Source organism: Schistocerca piceifrons, chromosome 7 (assembly GCF_021461385.2).
Source record: "Schistocerca piceifrons isolate TAMUIC-IGC-003096 chromosome 7, iqSchPice1.1, whole genome shotgun sequence".
NCBI lineage: Eukaryota > Metazoa > Arthropoda > Insecta > Orthoptera > Acrididae > Schistocerca > Schistocerca piceifrons.
In genome coordinates this window covers 153765606-153785343 of record NC_060144.1, presented here as the reverse complement: position 1 = coordinate 153785343, position 19738 = coordinate 153765606, and the positions used below count along the sequence as shown (strand labels likewise).

At 42.2% G+C, this 19738-nt stretch overlaps 1 protein-coding gene across 3 annotated transcripts in view; it reads right to left on the bottom strand.

Moving 5' to 3' along the window:
- Nucleotides 1-19738, bottom strand: part of LOC124804676 (bumetanide-sensitive sodium-(potassium)-chloride cotransporter) — a 602437-nt gene that overhangs the window by 95918 nt on the left and 486781 nt on the right. For 2 of the 3 annotated variants that reach the window (XM_047264921.1, XM_047264922.1), the window contains exons 2-4: nucleotides 7814-7964; nucleotides 1727-1822; nucleotides 1347-1600 (exon numbers count right to left, since the gene is read on the bottom strand). In XM_047264921.1, coding sequence (XP_047120877.1) covers nucleotides 1347-1600; nucleotides 1727-1822; nucleotides 7814-7964 — 501 coding nt within the window. The remainder of the gene's footprint in view (nucleotides 1-1346; nucleotides 1601-1726; nucleotides 1823-7813; nucleotides 7965-19738) is intronic. The other variant, XM_047264923.1, reaches the window with a different exon arrangement.

The following is a 19738-nucleotide window of genomic DNA, read 5'->3' as shown; positions in this document are numbered from 1 at the left end:
CGCCAAAAAATCACTCTCATATAGCTTGGTCACCCATGGATGGTGTAACTGCAGTGACAAGAATTTCCTTACCGAGTATGCTGAATGTCTCACAAAGGCTTTCACAGACAGGTGCTATCCCACAAACCTAGTCAGCAAACAGATTTGCTGCACCATATCCACACATGACCCTAATCCTCCCATGACCTTCAAGAACCAACTGCAAAGAAGCAACTCCCCCTCCTCCCTGTTGCCTGCTATCATCCCAGATGGGAGCAGCTGAACTGTACCCTTGGCAGAGTTTCGACTGTCTATCATCATACCCAGAAAGGAGGGATATCCTACCCTCAGTCCTTCTCATCCCTCCAACCCAGGCATGAGTCCTGCCCAATTTGTACAGCCGGCACATCCTACTCTAGTCCTGGCACAGGACTCTCGTATCCTGTCACAGGCAGTGCCACCTGTGAAAGCAAACAAATCATATATCTGTTCTGCTGCAATTTCTACATAGCTTATTACAGGACCATCAATCAGCTGCCCACCAGAGCAAAAGGCCACCACCAATCTGTGACCAAGAACAGAGTTAATCATCCAGTGGCAGAACATGTGGCTGAGCACAATTTGCCCAAGTTCAATGGCTGCTTCATAACCCAAGCTATCTGGATCCCCCCTCCCCTCCCCCTGCATCAGTTTCTCTGAGAATAGGAGTTATACTTGTAACACATCCTTCATTCTTGTAATCTTCCTAGCCTCAGTCTCCACAAGCTGATTCCGTCGACCCCATCTACCAAAGTCTCCCCTTACTCAAACCTGTTACCCCCTCCCAATCCATCCCTGCATGCCACACAAATTCACCGGCTCTTGCGCCCATGTGTCACATTGCTATCGCATGCACCTGCTGCCTCTGTCTGAGCCATCCACCACACTTCTCCAACCCCTCCTACCACTTCCTGCCTCTCTCATCCAAAAGCTAGCAAAGTTTTCATTCTTTTCTGTGTGTCTGTTAATGATTCAACACTTCTACTGTTTTGTGAGTACTCCTGAATTTATTTTCATCTCACTAAAGAGCATGAAAATAGTTTTCACAAATATTTCTGAATTAGTATTTTTTAAACAAAAAGTAAATATGGTCAAAACAGTAAGCACATATATCTTACTTAAAAAGAGTATTAAAAAATCTGAAAAAAGAAAACTCCAATAGAAAATACATCCTCAACAAAGGGCACCACTTAATTGTGAAAACACACACAGCTACAAACCAAATGGAAGTACAGCACTCATACACTGTGCATATCCATTTTTTAATGAAGTGAGAAAGAGAGATTGTCTATTATCTAAGCATGGAAAGAAATTATGATGGTCCTTACCTTTGCCTCCCATTCCATTCCAATCACAACAATGCAGAGTAGTAACATTATTGTTATAACACCAATGATACGCATATCATTTAGGCTGCCATCCACCATAGTGGCACCATGCATACTAAGTAGTCCAACCAAGGATTCACAGAATCCAACAACATACATTGCACAAGCAACTGCATTAGCTAATGAGAATATTAACCCTATTGATCCTCCAAATTCAGGACCCAAGGATCGTGATATCATGTAGTAGGTGCCACCTAGTGAAATAAAAAAATACATTCTACAATGAATTTTTACACAAAATATTCACACAAACATGCTCCTGAATCAGGAGAATTTTATAAACAGTGTATAGTGAAATCAAATGAATATTGGATACAGACCTCCTTTTATAATTCCATTTGTACTAATGGCTGACATAGATAGTGATGTTAGTGTAGTTACTACACTAGCACAAATTATTATCAGCAGGCCCTGTCCTATAAATAGAAAATAAGGCATGTTTTATACGGAATATCAATAAACTAAGAGCAATGAATATTTGTTGGTCATAAATTAATGTGTTCTACATAAATGACATTCAGACTCTGACAATGCAGCCAAAGTCTGCAGCTGAGATTAGTGCACCAGTGAAAGAAATACATGAAGCTCCATATACAAGTACAGATCATGTCATCAAATGTTTACATACATGGTACAATTCAATCATATCAAAACTTTATTTAAATACAATAAATTGTATCTAGTGTTGTTACCTGGCCTAGTAGGGTATACAATGAGGTGACAAAAGTCATGAGATACATTCTAATATCATGTCAGACCTCCTACTGTCTGGCATAGTGCAGCAGCTTGATGTGGCACGGACTCAACAAGTTGTTGGAAATCTCCTGCAGAAATACTGAGTCATGCTGCCACTGTAGGCATCCATAACTGCGAAAGTGTTCCTGGTGAAGCATTTTGTGCACGAACTGACCTCTTGATTATGACCCATAAACGTTCAATGGGATTCATGTTGGGTGATCTGGATTTGCTTGAACTGTCCAGAATGTTCTTCAAACCAATCACAAACAATTGTGGCCACAGACATTGCGCACTGTCATCCATAAACATTCGATCTTTCTTTGGGAACATGAAGTCCATGAATATATGAAAATTGTCTCCAAGTAGCTGAACATAACCATTTCCACTCAATGATCAGTTGAGTTGGACCAGAAGACCCAGTACATTCCATGTACACACAGTCCACACCATTCTGGAGCCACCACCAGCTTGCAGAGTGCCTATTGACAACTTGGGTCCATGGCTTTGTGGGGTCTGTGCCACACTCAAATCCTACCATCAGCTCTTGCCAACTGAAATCAGGACTCATCTGACCACACCACAATTTTTCAGTCATCTAGGGTCCCAATGATATAGTCATAAGCCCAGGAGAGATGATGCAGGCGACATTGTGCTGTTAACAAATGCACTCGTATTTGTCATCCGCTTCCATAGCCTATTAACACTAAATTTCATTGCACTGTCATAAAGGATATGTTCTTTGTACATCCCACATTGATTTCTGCTGTTATTTTATGCAGTGTTGCTTGTCTGTTCGCACTGATGCAAGCGCCACTACTCCTGGTCATTAAGTGAAGACCGCCACCCACTGTGTTGTCCGTGGTGAGAGGTAATGCCTGAAATTTGGTTTTCCCACACAGTGGATCTCGGAATATTGAATTCCCTAATGATTCTCAAAATGGAGTGTCCTGTGTGTCTAGCTCTAACTACCATTTCACGTTCAAAGTCTCTCAATTCCTGCCATGTGGCCATAATCATGTTGGAAACCTTTTCACATGAATCACCTGAGTATAAATGACAGCTCTACCAATGCACTGCTCTTTTAAACCTTGTGTACGCAATACTACTGCCATCTTTAAAAATGTTATCCCTTGACTTTTGTCAACCTGTGTATCAGTGGCATTAACAGCATCTTATGTTGAGTGATCATTCTGAAGAACATGGATGTGCTGCATACTCATCTGAGACAACTTTATCAGCACCTGACCAAGTTCTGGACCTCCATTTGATTGGCTGGTGCAGTCAAGCAAATTATGATATGTAGACTATTCGCATCTAACAGTGGCTCGATATCAGAATGCACTGTCCCAGTCTACCATGTCTGACCACCACAAGGGAGGACTGCCACACTGTGCACCAAGCACATCGTAACTCCTTTACATCCACACCTGCCATCTGAGAACAAGTAATGGGCTCCCTCCAACATTCTATGTCATTGTGCAACACTGGTCAGAGCATAGCAAGAGCCAGACTAGTGAATTACAGTCCCAAGCATTGGCTGCCATTAACACCACAACACAGACAATTGCTTTTGAAGTGGTGCTGTGAATGGGAAACATGGACTGCTAATCAGTTGTGTTGCATTGTGTTCAGCTCTGAATCGTGGTGCTCCACAGTCCCGGGCTGTCATCAACAAGTATGGCGGCAACCTGGAGAGAGGTCCCATTATTACAATGTTTTCGACAGCCATTAAGTATAACTTCAGGTCATGAATGGTATTGATTGAGGAAACTCTGATGGCACAGCAGTATATTGTGGGCATGGGTCCTCATCTGTTACCTCTAATGTGACAGTATCATGGTGTCATTTTTCAACAGGACAATGCTCGTTCACACACCACACAATGATAAGAACTGTCTGTGTGATGCTGAAGGGTCACCGTTGCCAGTAAGATCTGCAGATCTGTCGCCGACAGTACACATGTGAGATCAGCTCAGACGTCAACTCCATCCCGGTGCCACTAACCGTGGTATCGAGGACCAGTTACAATTACTGCTGACCAGCCTGCCTCAGGGGAGGATACAATGAATGGCTTTATGACACCCTTCCCATCTGAATCAGTGCATGCATCCAGATCAGATGGTGTTTAACACACTTGGCAACATTGTAAACAGGTCTTTTTGTTTTGCAGCTAATAAACATGGCTGGTCTTTCAGATGAAGTACTATATGGCATACATCAGCCATCATCTTTCCTCTTTTGAACACACTGATATTTTCCATTCTTCTGTCCCAGAGTAAGAATTTTTTATAGCTATTTGCAATGCATGAGTATGAAGCATTTTGATCGTGCTGCATTTGGAGATCTTATATGCCTGCACTGATAACAACAATCAACAGATCTTTAAAATCAAAGAAGTCAGCTGTATGCATTGGAATGGCATTTGGACCTCTGGAGGTAAGCAATTCTTCACACAAGGAGTATGCACTTTCTAGTAATGATCACATGAAACATTTCCTCCATGATTTGATACGAGGAACATGCAACAGAGTATTGAGACCACAATAGCACTGAAAACACGCTTTTGAAAAAATGGCACTTAGAAATTTTCCATTTCCACTCTTCATATAATCACAGATATTGAGAGTAATAAAGCTGCCACATTAATAACTGATAGCATTCAACCATTCTATGTTCAACACACAATTCAAGAATGCATTTCAAGAGACATTGCTCTCATCATCAGTTTGTGAAAATATCCTCATGAGGCTAAAACACTAAAAAGTATACCAATACATTTGTGGCATTCATAAAATAAAATGGAATAAAAACACATTGGACTGTGGGTCCTTGTTCTACATCAAAATTGTTGACTTATGTCAGTAGTTCTCCCATCTATTGGCTCAACTGGGATGCTAGTCTACCAGCCACCTTCTTTTCCTCATTTTGTAAAGATCCATTCAGTCTAAGTAACTAAACAAAACAAGGCCACAGAAGATGACTCAGAAAACCTGCATAAAGAAAAGAAAGGGTGAAAATTTGACTTGCAGGAAGAATCTGACATTGCCATTCGTGAAAAGAAACATGACAATATTCTCAACATGAAAGTGAAAAGACAATGAAACGAGATTTCTTAATGTCTTTTCAGAATTATTTTAAAGCAGATCCATAATTATAAATTTCCAATACTTCTTTCATGGAAGAGCTAGAGGCTGATGATCACAGATGACAATATGCAACTAGTGTCTTTCAGAATGAAGAACAGTAGGTGACCAATAAAAGAGCAATTTGGTTGAGCCGATAGCTGTGCTTAAACAGTAATACCACGGACATTTCAGTTCACAATAACTCCTGTACAACTGGAAGAAAGTGAACTTGACACTCTTGGAGCCTACAGCAGATCAGGACATTATCTGGTGCGTGGTGAATTGTGAGATTGGGATGACTGTTGATAGGAGTCATCAGTTTTCATATTAGATAAGAACCAACAGTCCAATGTGTTTTTATTCCATTTTATTTTATGAATGCTACAAATGAATTGTTATACTTTTTAGTGTTTTAGCTTCATGAGCTGAGTCTGACAACTTGATTAGATTATTGTCCCTTGAAATGCACTACTGAGTTGTGCATAGAACATAAAATGGTTGAATGCTACCAGTCATTACCATTAACATGTAACACCTGCTGCCTCACATTCTCAAAATGAATAATATTAAACAGCATTGCTACATCTGATACCATTCATGCAATGTCTAATCAGTCCAAGTAGCTTATAGGTCTCCCATAAAATGACAATAGTATGACATCATTATCCCCACAATGCTCAATGAATTTGTGTTGTTAAACATGTTACACAAATACAAAAAACTCAAACAGAATAAATGTTAAAATAAGAATTTTATAAACAGGTACTTCTTCATTCTCATAGGACATCTATCTACTAATGAGTTCCAGATAAAAAGAAGCCAGCAATGATGAAGGTGCATTACAGCACATTCAAAAAGAAGTTTACAAACTGACATGCCACACTGGGCATACAACAAGGATAAGGTCACAAACATCACAAGAGGGTGGTACAGTCATGAGACAGTGCTGCTATACAGACACAGGCAGGGCACACGGAGACCTTCACCATTCACACTGTGGAAGTGTTGATACTACCATGGCTAGCTATACATATCACGAAATGGCCAAGATGCATTTGATTTATGGAGCGGCCAACTTTAGTGGACAGTAAGCTGTGTGATTGTTGTGGTTTGTGGGATTGAAGGAACCAGACTGCTACGGTCATCGGTCGAATCTGTGTGATTGTATCATGCAAAATATCCAGATAGAAAGGTGCCATGTCACACCTTATTCGCCACACTGCATCACAAATAGTGCAAAACTGGCTCACTGTATGTGCAGGAGCTTGACACTGGCTGCCAACGAACAACATGGTCAGTTGTAGTGGAAGAAAGCATTCTCGAAAGGGTACAGCATACGCCATCAAAAAGTGCATGAGGTGCATTCGAAACCACTGTTATGCCCCAACCTTCCATCTGGTGCATTGTAAATGACGAAGGACAGCATCTGTTTCATTTCCAATGCATCCAGGCATTACAACAGGGGGACTACAACGAGCTCTTATGATTTGCATGAAAGTTTCTGCAGGAATCTGTTGCAAACCAAAGCTTCACAGCAAATGTCCTCTTCACCAATGGGGCCACATCCACACTTGATGGTGTGATGAATGTTCACAATCCGCATACATGGACAGATGTGAACTCACATGCTACACATATGCATGCCTCACAACACAGATTTTTCTTTAACATGTGAGCTGGCATCAACAAAGACTGTTTATTCAGCCATATATTCTCCTGGACTGACTTGATGGTCACATGCATCCCATATTCCTGAAAGAGGTTTCTGCTGGACAGTCTGAATGATGTTCCCATGCCTGTTCATTTCTTCATTTGATTTCAGCATGACAGAGCCCCTACAAATTTCAGCAGACAAGTGAGAAAACATCTTCAGGCAAGCATTCCCAGCCACTGGATTGGCTGTGGTGGGCCAGTCACATGTCAACCATAATAACCCAAACTGTCCCCAATCAAATTTTTGCTATAAAATATCTGAAGGGACTCGTGTATGAAACACCTGCTACATTGTCAGAGGACCTAGTGGCAGCAGGATGTTTTCAAGATTCATCAGGTGTCTTTCAGAGGGTGTGCCATTCAATGCAGCATTGATGTCAGGCATGACTCGATGCATGTGGACAAAACTTTGAGCATCTCCTGTAATGAGTGTCCATTCGTAGCATGTGATTAAATAACTGCAACAGCATTCAGTAGCCCTGGATAGCCTTTGTAAACCCCGATTCCTATGTGATTACTGATCCTTCTTGTATGCCCAACGTTTGATGTTAGTTTATAAACATTTTTTTTAATCACCTTGTATGATATTCAAGTATTAATTACAAGTAAATGCCTGATGAAATGATCATAGCTTTGAAAAAAGGTTGAATACAGCATATCGCTAAACTGCTAGAATGAAGTTCTTCTAGCACACAATAATAGAAAGAACTGATTCATATGTTTTCAGGACAGCATAGTTAGAACACATTCGGATATTAAAATAGATAACAGTTTCAAAATCATTACCTGTGTAACTAATATAGAGTAACTTTGACAGTTTACATTACTTACCAATCCCCGCTTGTCCAACAACCCAGGAGAGACGCAAAAAGAGCATAACACCCCATATATTTAAGAGATTCCGGACCAGTACTCCTTGAATCCAACCGAACTTGACCTGCCCTTCCATTTCGCCAGGGAGACTGGTGGGTGGAGCTGAAGGCTGCATGGGCATAGAAAAAAGCAACTGTCATTGTTTTATCCATCACTGAGAAATATTTATACATCTCACTATATAATTAATGTTTCACAAACATTATAGGTAGCTTCCAATCTGTCTGAAAACTTCCCTATGTTTCTTCTCTTGCCCAGATATGATCTTACTTTCTCATTATATTTCATTAACCTGTCATTCACACACTTTTTACTGCAAACAAGATGTGTTGATTCTACAGTTTTTCAATTGCTGTTGCAAAACTGCAAATATAGTATCACTTACATAGCTTAGACAGACAAAAATGTTGAAAAGCCTGTGATAGAGTACCAGAATGTTACAGACTTAAAAGCAGAGGAATCACAAAAAATAAAATAATATCAGATGTAGCACTTAAGGTATTTATGCATCTGTGTAATCATAAAGAGCTACACATTCTTCCACGAAACAGGAAGAGCAACAGATTGTTAGCTAATGGTATACTCTAAACGTTTAGAGGGAGTCAAAGGGAAAGATATTTCTAACAGTGTTAGAGCTTACAAAAATTACATATATGATCAAAAAAGTACTTTCATTTACAGAATGTGTGTGGATATAGGGATGGGGGAAGTTTACGGTTTGTGAATAACTGCAGTAATTCACTTACGCATGATGTGATGACTATGTAACAACATGTGAATTCTGATAAATAACAGTGTGATATCCACAGTGAATCATAGTGCAAGCCTGTAGTGTAGAAGCAACTTCATGCCTATAGTGTAGAAGCAACTTCATGCATCTATTAAAGAACAGATTATGAAGGCTCAGAGAGCTTGTGTCTCAGTCTTAGATATAACTCCTGTCATGGATCTGACACAGTTGAAATGAACAAGAACTTGTCAACAGAGGGAAATGGATGTGAAGAGCAACAAATGGCTGTCAGTCAAGAAATTTGCCAGAGTCAGTGACCTGCCACTGTGTACTTCCTGTCTCGCATGGTTTCTACAACACGAAACACGAGGAGAATGCCAACAGACTGATTGGCAAAGTAGAGTAATGTTGATTATTTTGATGAGTCATTGGTTTTAATATACTCTGTGTTGGAGCACATACATTTCTAGCGTGAAGTAAATTAGGCCCTGGATGTATCATGAATTGTGTTGACAGTGGTGAGTGTTTGGTGAAGACTTGAGTGCATTGCAAGAAGTTGAATCCCTACTATTTTAGAAGAATACAAAGCAATTTCATCACAACTTTGAAGAATTTATGTATTTGAAAATTCTGCACTACTTTGCATACTCTGTAGACATGTGTGGTGGTGACATATCATCTAGCCATTCCATACACCCATTGGACTCAAACTGCTCAACTATGGAGGCTGCAGCAGTACCTACGTGCTCTTTGGTTGGTATTTTGTGCAGAACAGATCCTTACTTGCAGGAGTGTATGCAACGTTTTGAAATTTTGTAACAGATTAAAACTGAGTGTTGGGCACACAGGGACACAAAATATCCAACCACAAGTCAGGGAACTTCTTCACAGCTTCAACTATGCCAGTGGCCCTCTTGTACTTTCCAAACTTCACTGAAGCCCTCCTGCATACACTATTTGATCAAAGGTATTTCAATACCTATTCATGGACATTAATGTGGTGTGTGTCCACCCTTCAGCTTTATAATGGCTTGGACCCTACTGAGGCACTTTCAATGAAGTGTCTAAATATCTTGGGGAATGGCAGCCCAGTCATCCTCAGGATCCAAAGCTGGAGAAGATCGTGACGCTGGGCGCTGGGTCTGGAGCACAGTTAAAATTTCTAACTCATCGCAAAATTGTGCCATTGCATTTAGGTTGCAACTCCTTGCATGCTAGTCCATTTCAGAAAAATTATTTTCCACAAACAGTGCATCACAGATGCATTGTATTGCTGATACAATTATCACCTCCAAACTGTTCCCCTACTGTACACAGTATACAATGCCCTACAGTGTGTTCAAATTTTTCTGCATGTAGCATTCTCTTAAGCACAATAACGAGTCCACATCTTAACCATGAAAAACACTTAAAGACCGTATCACCACTTCTGTACTTCATTGTTGGCAATACCGATGATGGCAGATAATGTTCTCTGGGAATTCACCAAATCCAAATCTTTCCCTCAGACTGCCACAGGATATAGTGTGAGTCACCACTCCAAATCATTCATTTCCAGCCATCCACTGTCAGTGGTGTCACTCTTCACATCACCTCAATCATCATTTATTACTGCTTCCAGAAATGTGTGTCGTATGCCACTGTACCCAGTTCTATTTAACCCCCTAGCCATCATTGTGCTAGCTGGACTGCTGGTAGCATTTTGGAACTCATTAGTGATTCCTTCCACTGATTTCATGCAAACCTTTACAATCACCCTCTGCAATGATTGATCGTCACTTTCCACCAATACGTAAGGTGTGCCTGCTCTTGGTTTACCTGTGATCGTTGCTTCACAGGCTCACTCAATGACATCACCAACAGTCGCGTTGGGTAGCTTTAGAAGGATTGAAATGTGCATCATGTATTTATTATTCAGATGACATCCAATAACTAACCCACATTCAATTCACTGAGCCCTCCGAAAACCCATTGTGCTGTTACTGATTCTCTAGTGACAACACAATGTTTACATCTTCCTTCACACTGGTGTGTCCAACTCTTGTGACACCTAGTGGTCAATTCTGCATTAGACAAGAGTGTTCTGATACTTCTGTTCAGATAGTGTACTTCGATGGACTAGTTCTCCTCAAAGAAAGGATATCGTGGAGAAATGACTTGTTTCAAGAATAAAAAGCTGCTGTCAAAATAGAAGCAATAAGGAAATCATGGCTCATTCCTAGACAGCTTAGTTAGTAAGAGCATTACCCACAAAACACAAGGTTCTGGGTTCAGGCCGTGTCTGAAACACAGTATTAGTCAGTCAGGCTATTTCAAAACATCTTTTGTCCTTTTACATAGTCATTATATGATCATTGTTTTTTCTTGTACTTTTAGGTGTTGTTTTATTGCGAATTTTGTGTGACATGAGGTCTGTGAGCACAAATTGGAGTAACTTTTTGCTTAAACTTCCTGGAATATTAAAACTGGGCACCAGATTATGACTAGAATCTTGGAATTCGTCCTGAGCTATCAAAGCACATCTCATGACTCACCCTAACAGCTCCGCAAAACTTCTCCTGCACATCTATTCCGTGGAAATGTTCATGGTCACTCTCTTGGCCACGGCACTGCCACACGATTATGGTCGAGAAAAATGTTTTGCACGTTACATGCCTACATTGTCAACAGCTGTTCTTGATAATGCCCCCAACCTCCGCAAAACTTCTCCTGTACATCTATTCCGTGGAAATGTTCATGGTCACTCTCTTGGCCACGGCACTGCCACACGATTATGGTCGAGAAAAATGTTTTGCACGTTACATGCCTACATTGTCAACAGCTGTTCTTGATAATGCCCCCAACATTTTGTTGCTGTGGGCAAGATGCCTACTATAGCAAAGTAAAGGAGGAGATGATTATCTTCAGAATCAAAACTTCGAAGTAAGTGATAAATTTGCAAAGGTGGAGCTTCTGGATCTAATAAACAACAGCTCTCCTATACGAAAACGATGAGCTGGCAAAAACATACAGCGATACAGTCATTACGCTGGCACCTTGTCACTGCCGTTTCAACCAAACAGAATTCGTCATCATCATCACCATCCTTTCAAGGACTGGGTTATCGCCTGTTCCTAACTCGCAAACGCCCGCATCTCGTGGTCGTGCGGTAGCGTTCTCGCTTCCCACGCCCGGGTTCCCGGGTTCGATTCCCGGCGGGGTCAGGGATTTTCTCTGCCTCGTGATGGCTGGGTGTTGTGTGCTGTCCTTAGGTTAGTTAAGTTTAAGTAGTTCTAAGTTCTAGGGGACTGATGACCATAGATGTTAAGTCCCATTGTGCTCAGAGCCATTTGAACCATTAACTCGCAAACAAAATCATTCCCATCTTCCAATATCTCATTTCCTATTCGGTTAGTGGTTCAGGATCTTCTGGGGAATTCTGTGACCTGGCTTTCATGAGGTGTCGTCTGCAATTTTCTCGATACTTTTGAAGTTTTTCATTCATGTTGAAAACATTTAATTCTAATATCTTCATTTCTAATCATGTCTCTTCTTGTGCAGCCCTTCTTCCTCCTTAGGAACCTCAGCTCTGCTTTTATTTATTTATTTTTTAAACCCAGCTTTCGATTCAGTAGGATAACTCAGGAACTACCGTCACTTTAAAGATTTCATGGTGGTCTCTATTTTTGTACTTTATGGCTCAACATTTTGCTGATGGTACCAGGGACAATTTGGATCTTGTGTATTAGATTTTGTACAGACCCAAATTAAAGGTTACGCTACCAGCAACAATAACAAAAGAAATTACAACTGCCCGCAGTCGAGGCACTCTATAACGAACTTGTTAGGGAAATCGGATCTGACGACTGGAAGAACGCCGTCATGAAATGGATTCGCATACTGTTAATATGTTTTAGCATCAGCTATTTGTGGCAAATGAAAATATGTGCTGAACCGGGCCTCTCACCTGGATCTCCAACTTGTCGTGAGTGGTCGCCTTAACCGAGAGCGCAACCAGTGCACTCCAGACCTCCGATGTCGCGCAGTCGCAATCCAAGTACTCGCACGTTCATGATACTAAGCATAGGACGACATATGGAGGTTTGAACAGGCACTGGAGCGTGCTCGGATAGCCGAAGTCGCTAAGGCAACCGCTCATGACATGTGGGAAATGCTGGTTAGAGTTTCGGTCCGGCACAAATTTTCATTGATCACAAGTAGCTGACGCTAATACATATTCGCAGCATGTGGATCGACTTAATGATTTCCACAGCTGCAAACTGTCAAGGACACTGCATTGCATTAAGTGTAATTTACTGCATAAACACATACACTGTCGCCATTAATTATGGAAAGCAGTCAATCACATGCAGCACATTACAGAAAAAGCAAGGCAGACTGAAAGCTATTTTAAAAAATCGCTACAGGAAATGATGTCGTTAAGTAACGACAGTGATAGCGCCACTTCAAAAATGTCTGACACGGACGAAAGTAATGTCAACAGAGTTTCTCCATTGTTATCACAAAAAAGTACGTAAGTACGCAGTTACAGCATCTACATAGCAAAACTACGTTTTATTACTGCTATGAATTTTATTTATTACTATTAATAAGAAGGTGGTTATCAACAGCTGTGTCCGAATGAAATTCATCTCAGGAAATCAGTCTTAATTGCTCAAAACAATTTCCTCTCACTGCCTGCATCATTGTAATTGCTTCAATACCAAGGTAGTATATTTTGTTGTCACTATTCTTCTTACCAAACTGGTCAGTTTCCTGGTCTCGATTAACAGCCGTAGTTCTCTTATTTTAAAAATAAGCAGACAGTTTGGTCAGAAAACGTAATAACATGTTAAGCATAAAGAATCGCTCCGTTTCTCTCAATGAAATTAAACGGACAACTGCTGATGGCCTCACGCCCTGTTTAACTCAAATTATCTCGCATCAGAGATGTCCCAATGAAAATATGATGTATTCTTAAGATGTTCTTCATGTAATGTGTTAACCTAAATTCAATAACAAAAAGTTTCCCGCATATAGAAGATATATAACTCTTTAGGAAACGCAATTTCGTACATTCATAAACTTTTTGGCCACAAATAAGATGAAAACATAATGCAGAAATTCTAGAAGACATTGATAGCTGTTCGAACTTTGGACATAGAACAGTTTGCGAGACTGAGCGAGTTGAATGAAATCTAATCTACGCGTGTGTTCTGTGAGGGTCGTGGCAACTCAGGTCCGTGCCACCACATAATGCTGCCCAAGTCTCAATGCTGTGGTAATTTAGACCGGACTATAGTAAGCGCTCCTTGTAAGAAGCGCATGAAATTTCTCTTGAAATAACATTTCATTTGTAGCGAGAAACAAACCTACGTTTTCCGTCGGCACCTAAGCAGAGGACCAACATTTTCATTCCTTTACAGTGGTGCTATTACCGTGATGGTAGAACATCTGCGTAAAAGTGTTCAGAATATAGGAAGGAACATGTGGATCGAGCCTGCAGGTGTGTCTAGACAGCCTAAAGATAAAACGACTGGTAATGTAACGCAGCTTCGAGTACTAGTCTTGGCACAAATTATCATGTCTCTTCAGACAAATTTGGGAGTAGTCAAACAAATTAATTATGACGTCGGAAAAATCAAGTTACGTAACTAATCATTTGATTGTTTGTAGGTACATATCTGTAGCCTTGGTAGATATTGAAATCCCTGCGCCAAAGAACGTAGCACGCCATTAGAGGAGCCAAAATAAAATGGCGCAGCCATTGAGAAACTGTCGTAAGGTAGTTAGTTTTCGCCACCAGCGGAAGTTTTTCACCTGTGTTTAAGCAACCCAGACTACTGAAGAAGGCATCTGGCGTAGCCTGACACGTCTGCAACATTTCCCGCTGCTATCGAAACTGAATTACCGCAAGATAGTTCACCTTTTTCAGCAGGCCGCGCCACATTGTTTTTTTCTCCCTCATCTACAGTGTGCTGCGGTACCATGTGTACCAGCACTGCAGACATGTACCTAAAAACAAACACAAAACAATTTCATAACTATTTTTCGAGATAATAATTAAAACTTCACGATAAGCACTACATTATTCGAATCATATACTGCTTCCAAGATGACAACTGTAATGAAAATGGACTGTAAAGGAGACTATCGGATAAACGTTGGTGCACAGAGATAACAAAATGTTGTGAGATGCTCGCCTTCCAAAACTCTTCGATGCGAGGACTTCCCATCAAAGTTCAACTTATCCGTATTTAACGTTGAATATGATAATGTTTGGGACCACAACGATGAAGTCACTACAACGAAACATCTGGAGATTTTCCTGGTAATGTTTTCCAGATTCCAACCATACCATATAACTTATGCTATAGGACTCGGCTCCCTTGAACTTAGGCTGGTCGAAAGAGTAAAAGGATGACTTTGGAAAAATATGGTTTGAAACGTAAACATCAATATCGGCAGCTTATGGTGAGGCAGTAGCAACGTCAGCACAGCTGAATAAGAGTGATACAAATTCTTTGAAACCTTTTTAGAAATGCGCCAACTGCTCTGACACTCAATTAAGGTACTGTCCAAGGAGGATGATCTGATTAAAAAAGGTACAGTTTCGAATTACGAGGGCTGTTCAGAAAGTAATGCAACACTTTTTTCTAAAATTAGGTTGGTTTTATTCTGGATCCCAATACATCATATTATTCCCCACTCTTCTGGCTACAATACCTGTTTTTCAATATAATCTCCGTTCAATACGGCGGCCTTACGCCAAATTATTCGGAGGACCTGTATACCCGCATGTTCGACGTCGGGGCCAACGTCTTTCTGCATGAGTAACTTTCCCGGGAGAAGTGGCGCGACACCACTCCATGGACTGTCGTTTTGTTTATAGTTCGAAGTGTAATGAATCAATATTGTGAGGATGTGCGACAAAAACTGCCACGATTAGCCTCGGAACATGCAACAAGCAATTTCGCACATGTGACCCTTCGTTCCAATTTATGGTCTTCTGTTGGGCGGCTAGAAACACAGCGGGCACACACATTTGAATATCCCAACTTGTGGACGAGTGTGTCGGCACTGCCAACAGGGACGTCCAGTTGAAGAGCGAACTATTTGATTGTGATCCGTCGATCACCCCGAATGAGACTATCCCAACGTTCCAACACTGCAGGAGTCATAGCTGTGTGCTGCCGGCCGATGTTTCGATGATGACAGATGCCTCGCCCAACGACTCACCGTGCTTTTGTTCACTGCCAGGTTTCCGTAGACGCTCTGCAAGCACCTATGAATATCTGCTATACTCTTGTTTTCCATCAAAAGAAACGCAATGACAGCTCTCTGCTTGGAACGCACCTCGGGTACAGACGCCATTTTGAAGGCGACATACAGCGGCGCCACCTATCGGAACTTCATGAAACTCTACCGGCTGAAGCGGGAATATTCGACGGTGTTCCACAACAAATTTTGCAACTTTTCAACCGAAACTGAAAGAGGAAAATAAGTGTTGCATTAGTTATTGAGCGCCTCTCGTACATCGAGCTGCTTCTTCAACAAAACCTGAAAGGTATTACGGATGCAACAACTTTTCTTTACATTTTCGCACTGTCGTGGAATGAAGCATTGAAACTGATTCTCTACGACGTACTTTCCAAACAGGACCAGCTAAATCAGAATAAGATCTTGACAAGACGGTTTGGTCTAAAATTACTTTACCGAATCAGATGTTCTTCTATGGGCGCGGGAGTCGAAAATTGGACTGTGTCATTTCTGAGTATGCTTTAGCAACGCCCCGCTCGCAAGTCCCACTTGGCTTCAAAGCCAACCTTTCAGCTTGTCTGGCAGAGTTTTCCGCCACATGCCAGACGATAATGGCGCGCCGGCTGTGAAATATTTGCACAGCAGGAAGCCATTAACACTTCCACAATGCGGTCGCCCTCGTATTCTTTTCAGTGGGCTGAACTTCATATTCCTTTAAAGGCAATTGAGTACAACATTTCTTTATTGCGGAGCAAGCATATAAATCCTATGATTTCTGAGAACTAATTTCCTTCTTCGCAACGGCAAGAAGTTTCCTCTGGCAACATTCCCGGTACCCGGCGAGCCTATACTTCAGGATGTCTAATGATGACCTCTAGCGATTGCAGTCGGCATCACTTCGCGGAGGTCAGGGGCCCTGACAGTACTCTCCAATTATCAAATCATTAACAACAGCAGTCAGTTAACAAGCTACCCCATCCGAAAGGTTTTTATTTGGACTTACAACTTCTTGGACATAGTTCTTACCCCAAGCCATTCTTTCTGATTGCAGAAACGATAACATTGTGCAGTCCCTTATAGGAATACATTCCAACAAAAGAGTCGTCGTTAATGTATGATTTACACGATTATCACTGAAAGCAGTCATATCCGTTAAACATCTGGGCGTATGCGCATAGAACGAAATAAAGTGTAACGACCACATAAATCTAAGCGTAAGATAGGCAGATACTAGTCCGCGATTTACTGGAAGAACCCCCAGTTAGTGTAGACCACCTACGAGGGAGGTAGCTCACAAAACCATTATTTGACCGATACTTGAATACTGCTCGGCAGTATGGAGCACTTACCAGGCTGGATTAATAGAGCCGGCACAGCGATCCTCTCTTTTGGCGAACAGACGTGGTCGACCAGAAATTTGGAGATGAGTGTGCCTAACCCCACTTCCCATGCTGTCCAACATCAGGCCACTGTTACATACGAATGCCCCACTATTCTGGATACTGTACGATTCAACGCGGCCAAATGGAGACCCACCATGAGGTCCATTTCAAACTCTGTCAAGTGCTGACAACGCTGTCTCACACGTGTACAAGGCACCTGGTGTCATTCATAGTGATCACTCAAAATCTGCCTTTCTGCCTTTCTATATCCTACCAGCGCTGGTAAAGACACTGGACACGTACAATGCTAATGCAATCTCGTGGCCATTCTACCTGTAACAAAGGACTCCAAAAATTATCATTTACAAATGCGCCGATGGTGTGTACGAATACGAAGTTAGATTGACATCCGACCCTGTGTTCTGGGTGTTTCACCTTTTTCACACTGTACACTGAAGCGCCAAAGAAACTGGCTTAGGAATGCGTATTCAAATACAGAGAGAGATACGTAGCCGGCCGGGGTGGCCGAGTGGTTCTAGGCGCTGCAGTCTGGAACTGCGCGACCGCTGCGATCGCAGGTTCGAAGAATCCTGCCTCGGACATGGATGTGTGTGATGTCCTTAGGTTAGTTAGGTTTAAGTGGTTCTAAGTTCTAGGGGACTGATGACCTCAGCAGTTAAGTCCCATAGTGCTCAGAGCCATTTGCACCATTTTGAGCAGAGATACGTAAACAGGCAGAATACGTCGCTGCGGTCGACAACGACTATATGAGACAACAAGTGTCTGGCGTAGTTGTTCGGTTACTGCTGCTACAATGGCAGATTATCAAGATTTAAGTAAGTTTGAACGCGATGTTATAGTCGGCGCACGAGCGACGGGACACGGCATCTCCGAGGTAGCGATCAAGTGGGGATTTTCCCGTACGACCATTTCACGAGTGTGCCGTGAACATCAGAAATCTGGTAAAACTTAAAATCTCCCACATCTCTGCGGCCGGAGACAGATCCTGCAACAACGGGACCGACAATGAGAAGAGAATCTTTTAGCGTGACAGAAGTGCAACCCTTCCGCAAACTGCTGCAGATTTCAATGCTGGGCCATCAACAAGTGTCAGCGTGCGAACCACTCACCTAAACATCATCCATATGGGCTTTCGAAGCCGAAGCCCACTGTAGTAGCCTTGGTGACTGCACAACATAAAGTTTTACACCTCACCTGGGCCCGCCAACACCGACATTGGACTGTTGATGATTGCAAACACGTTGCCTGGTAGGACGAGTCTCGTTTCAAATTGTATCGAGCGGATGGACGTACGGGTATGGAGACAACCTCATGAATCGATGGACCCTGCATGTCAGTAGGTGACTGTTCAAGCTGGTGGAGGCTCTATAATGGTGTGGGGCGTGTGCTGTTGGAGTGAGATGGGACCCCTGATACGTCTAGATACGACTGTGACAAGTTTGACATGTCTGTAAGCATCCTGTCTCATCACCCGCATCCATTTATGTCCATTGCGCATTCCGACGGACATGGGCAGTTCCAGCAGGACACTGCAACACCCCACAGGTCCATAATTGCCACTGAGTGGCTCCAGGAACACTCTTCTAGTTTATGGCTCCAGGAACACTCTTCTAGTTTAGACACTTCCGCTGGCCACCAAACTACTGAGGCATGAATATTACTGAGCATATCTGGGATGCCTTGCAAAGTGCTGCTGAGAAGAGATAACCACCCCCTCGCACTGGTATGGATTTATGGACAACCCTGCAGGATCACGTTGTCAGTTCCCTCCAGCACTGCTTCAGACATTAGTCCAGTCCATACCACGTTGTGCTGAGGCACTTCTGCGTGCTCGCGGGGGCCCTATACGATGTTAAGCAGGTGTACCAGTTTCTGTTCAGTGTATTACGAATACTGTGTGACGAACTGGGAAGCTAGCGATGCGGCACGGTTAATAAGGGGGAAGAGGGTTGGGAGGAGGGGAGGGAGTAGAATCAGACTTCTTCGTCAACAAGAGGTACAAACAGGTACCTTAACGAAATGTAACTCATCTGCGAAGGAAGTAGCTTATAAGGCCCTTGTTCGACCCAGTCTTGAGTACTGCTCATCTGTCTGGGATCCCTACCAGATAGGACTGATAGAAGAGATAGAGAAGATCCAACGAATAGCGGCACGTTTCGTCTCGGGATTGTTTAGTCGGCACGAGAGCGTTACGGAGATCCTCAACAAACTCCTTTGGCGGACGTTATAAGAGAGGCGTCGTGCATCATGGAGAAATCTGCTATTGAAATTTCGAGAGAGCACTTTCCGGGAAGAGTCTGATAACATATTAGTTCCCTCTACTTACTTCTCGCGTAATGGCATGAGGAGAAATTCGAGAAATTTGAAGCAAGACCGAGGCTTACCGACAATCATTCTTCTCACGCACTATTCTTGAGTGGAACAAGATTGGAGAGACCAGTTAGTGGTACAAAAAGTACCCTCCGCCATACACGTTTGTGGTGTATGATTTAGATGTAGATGTACAACAGG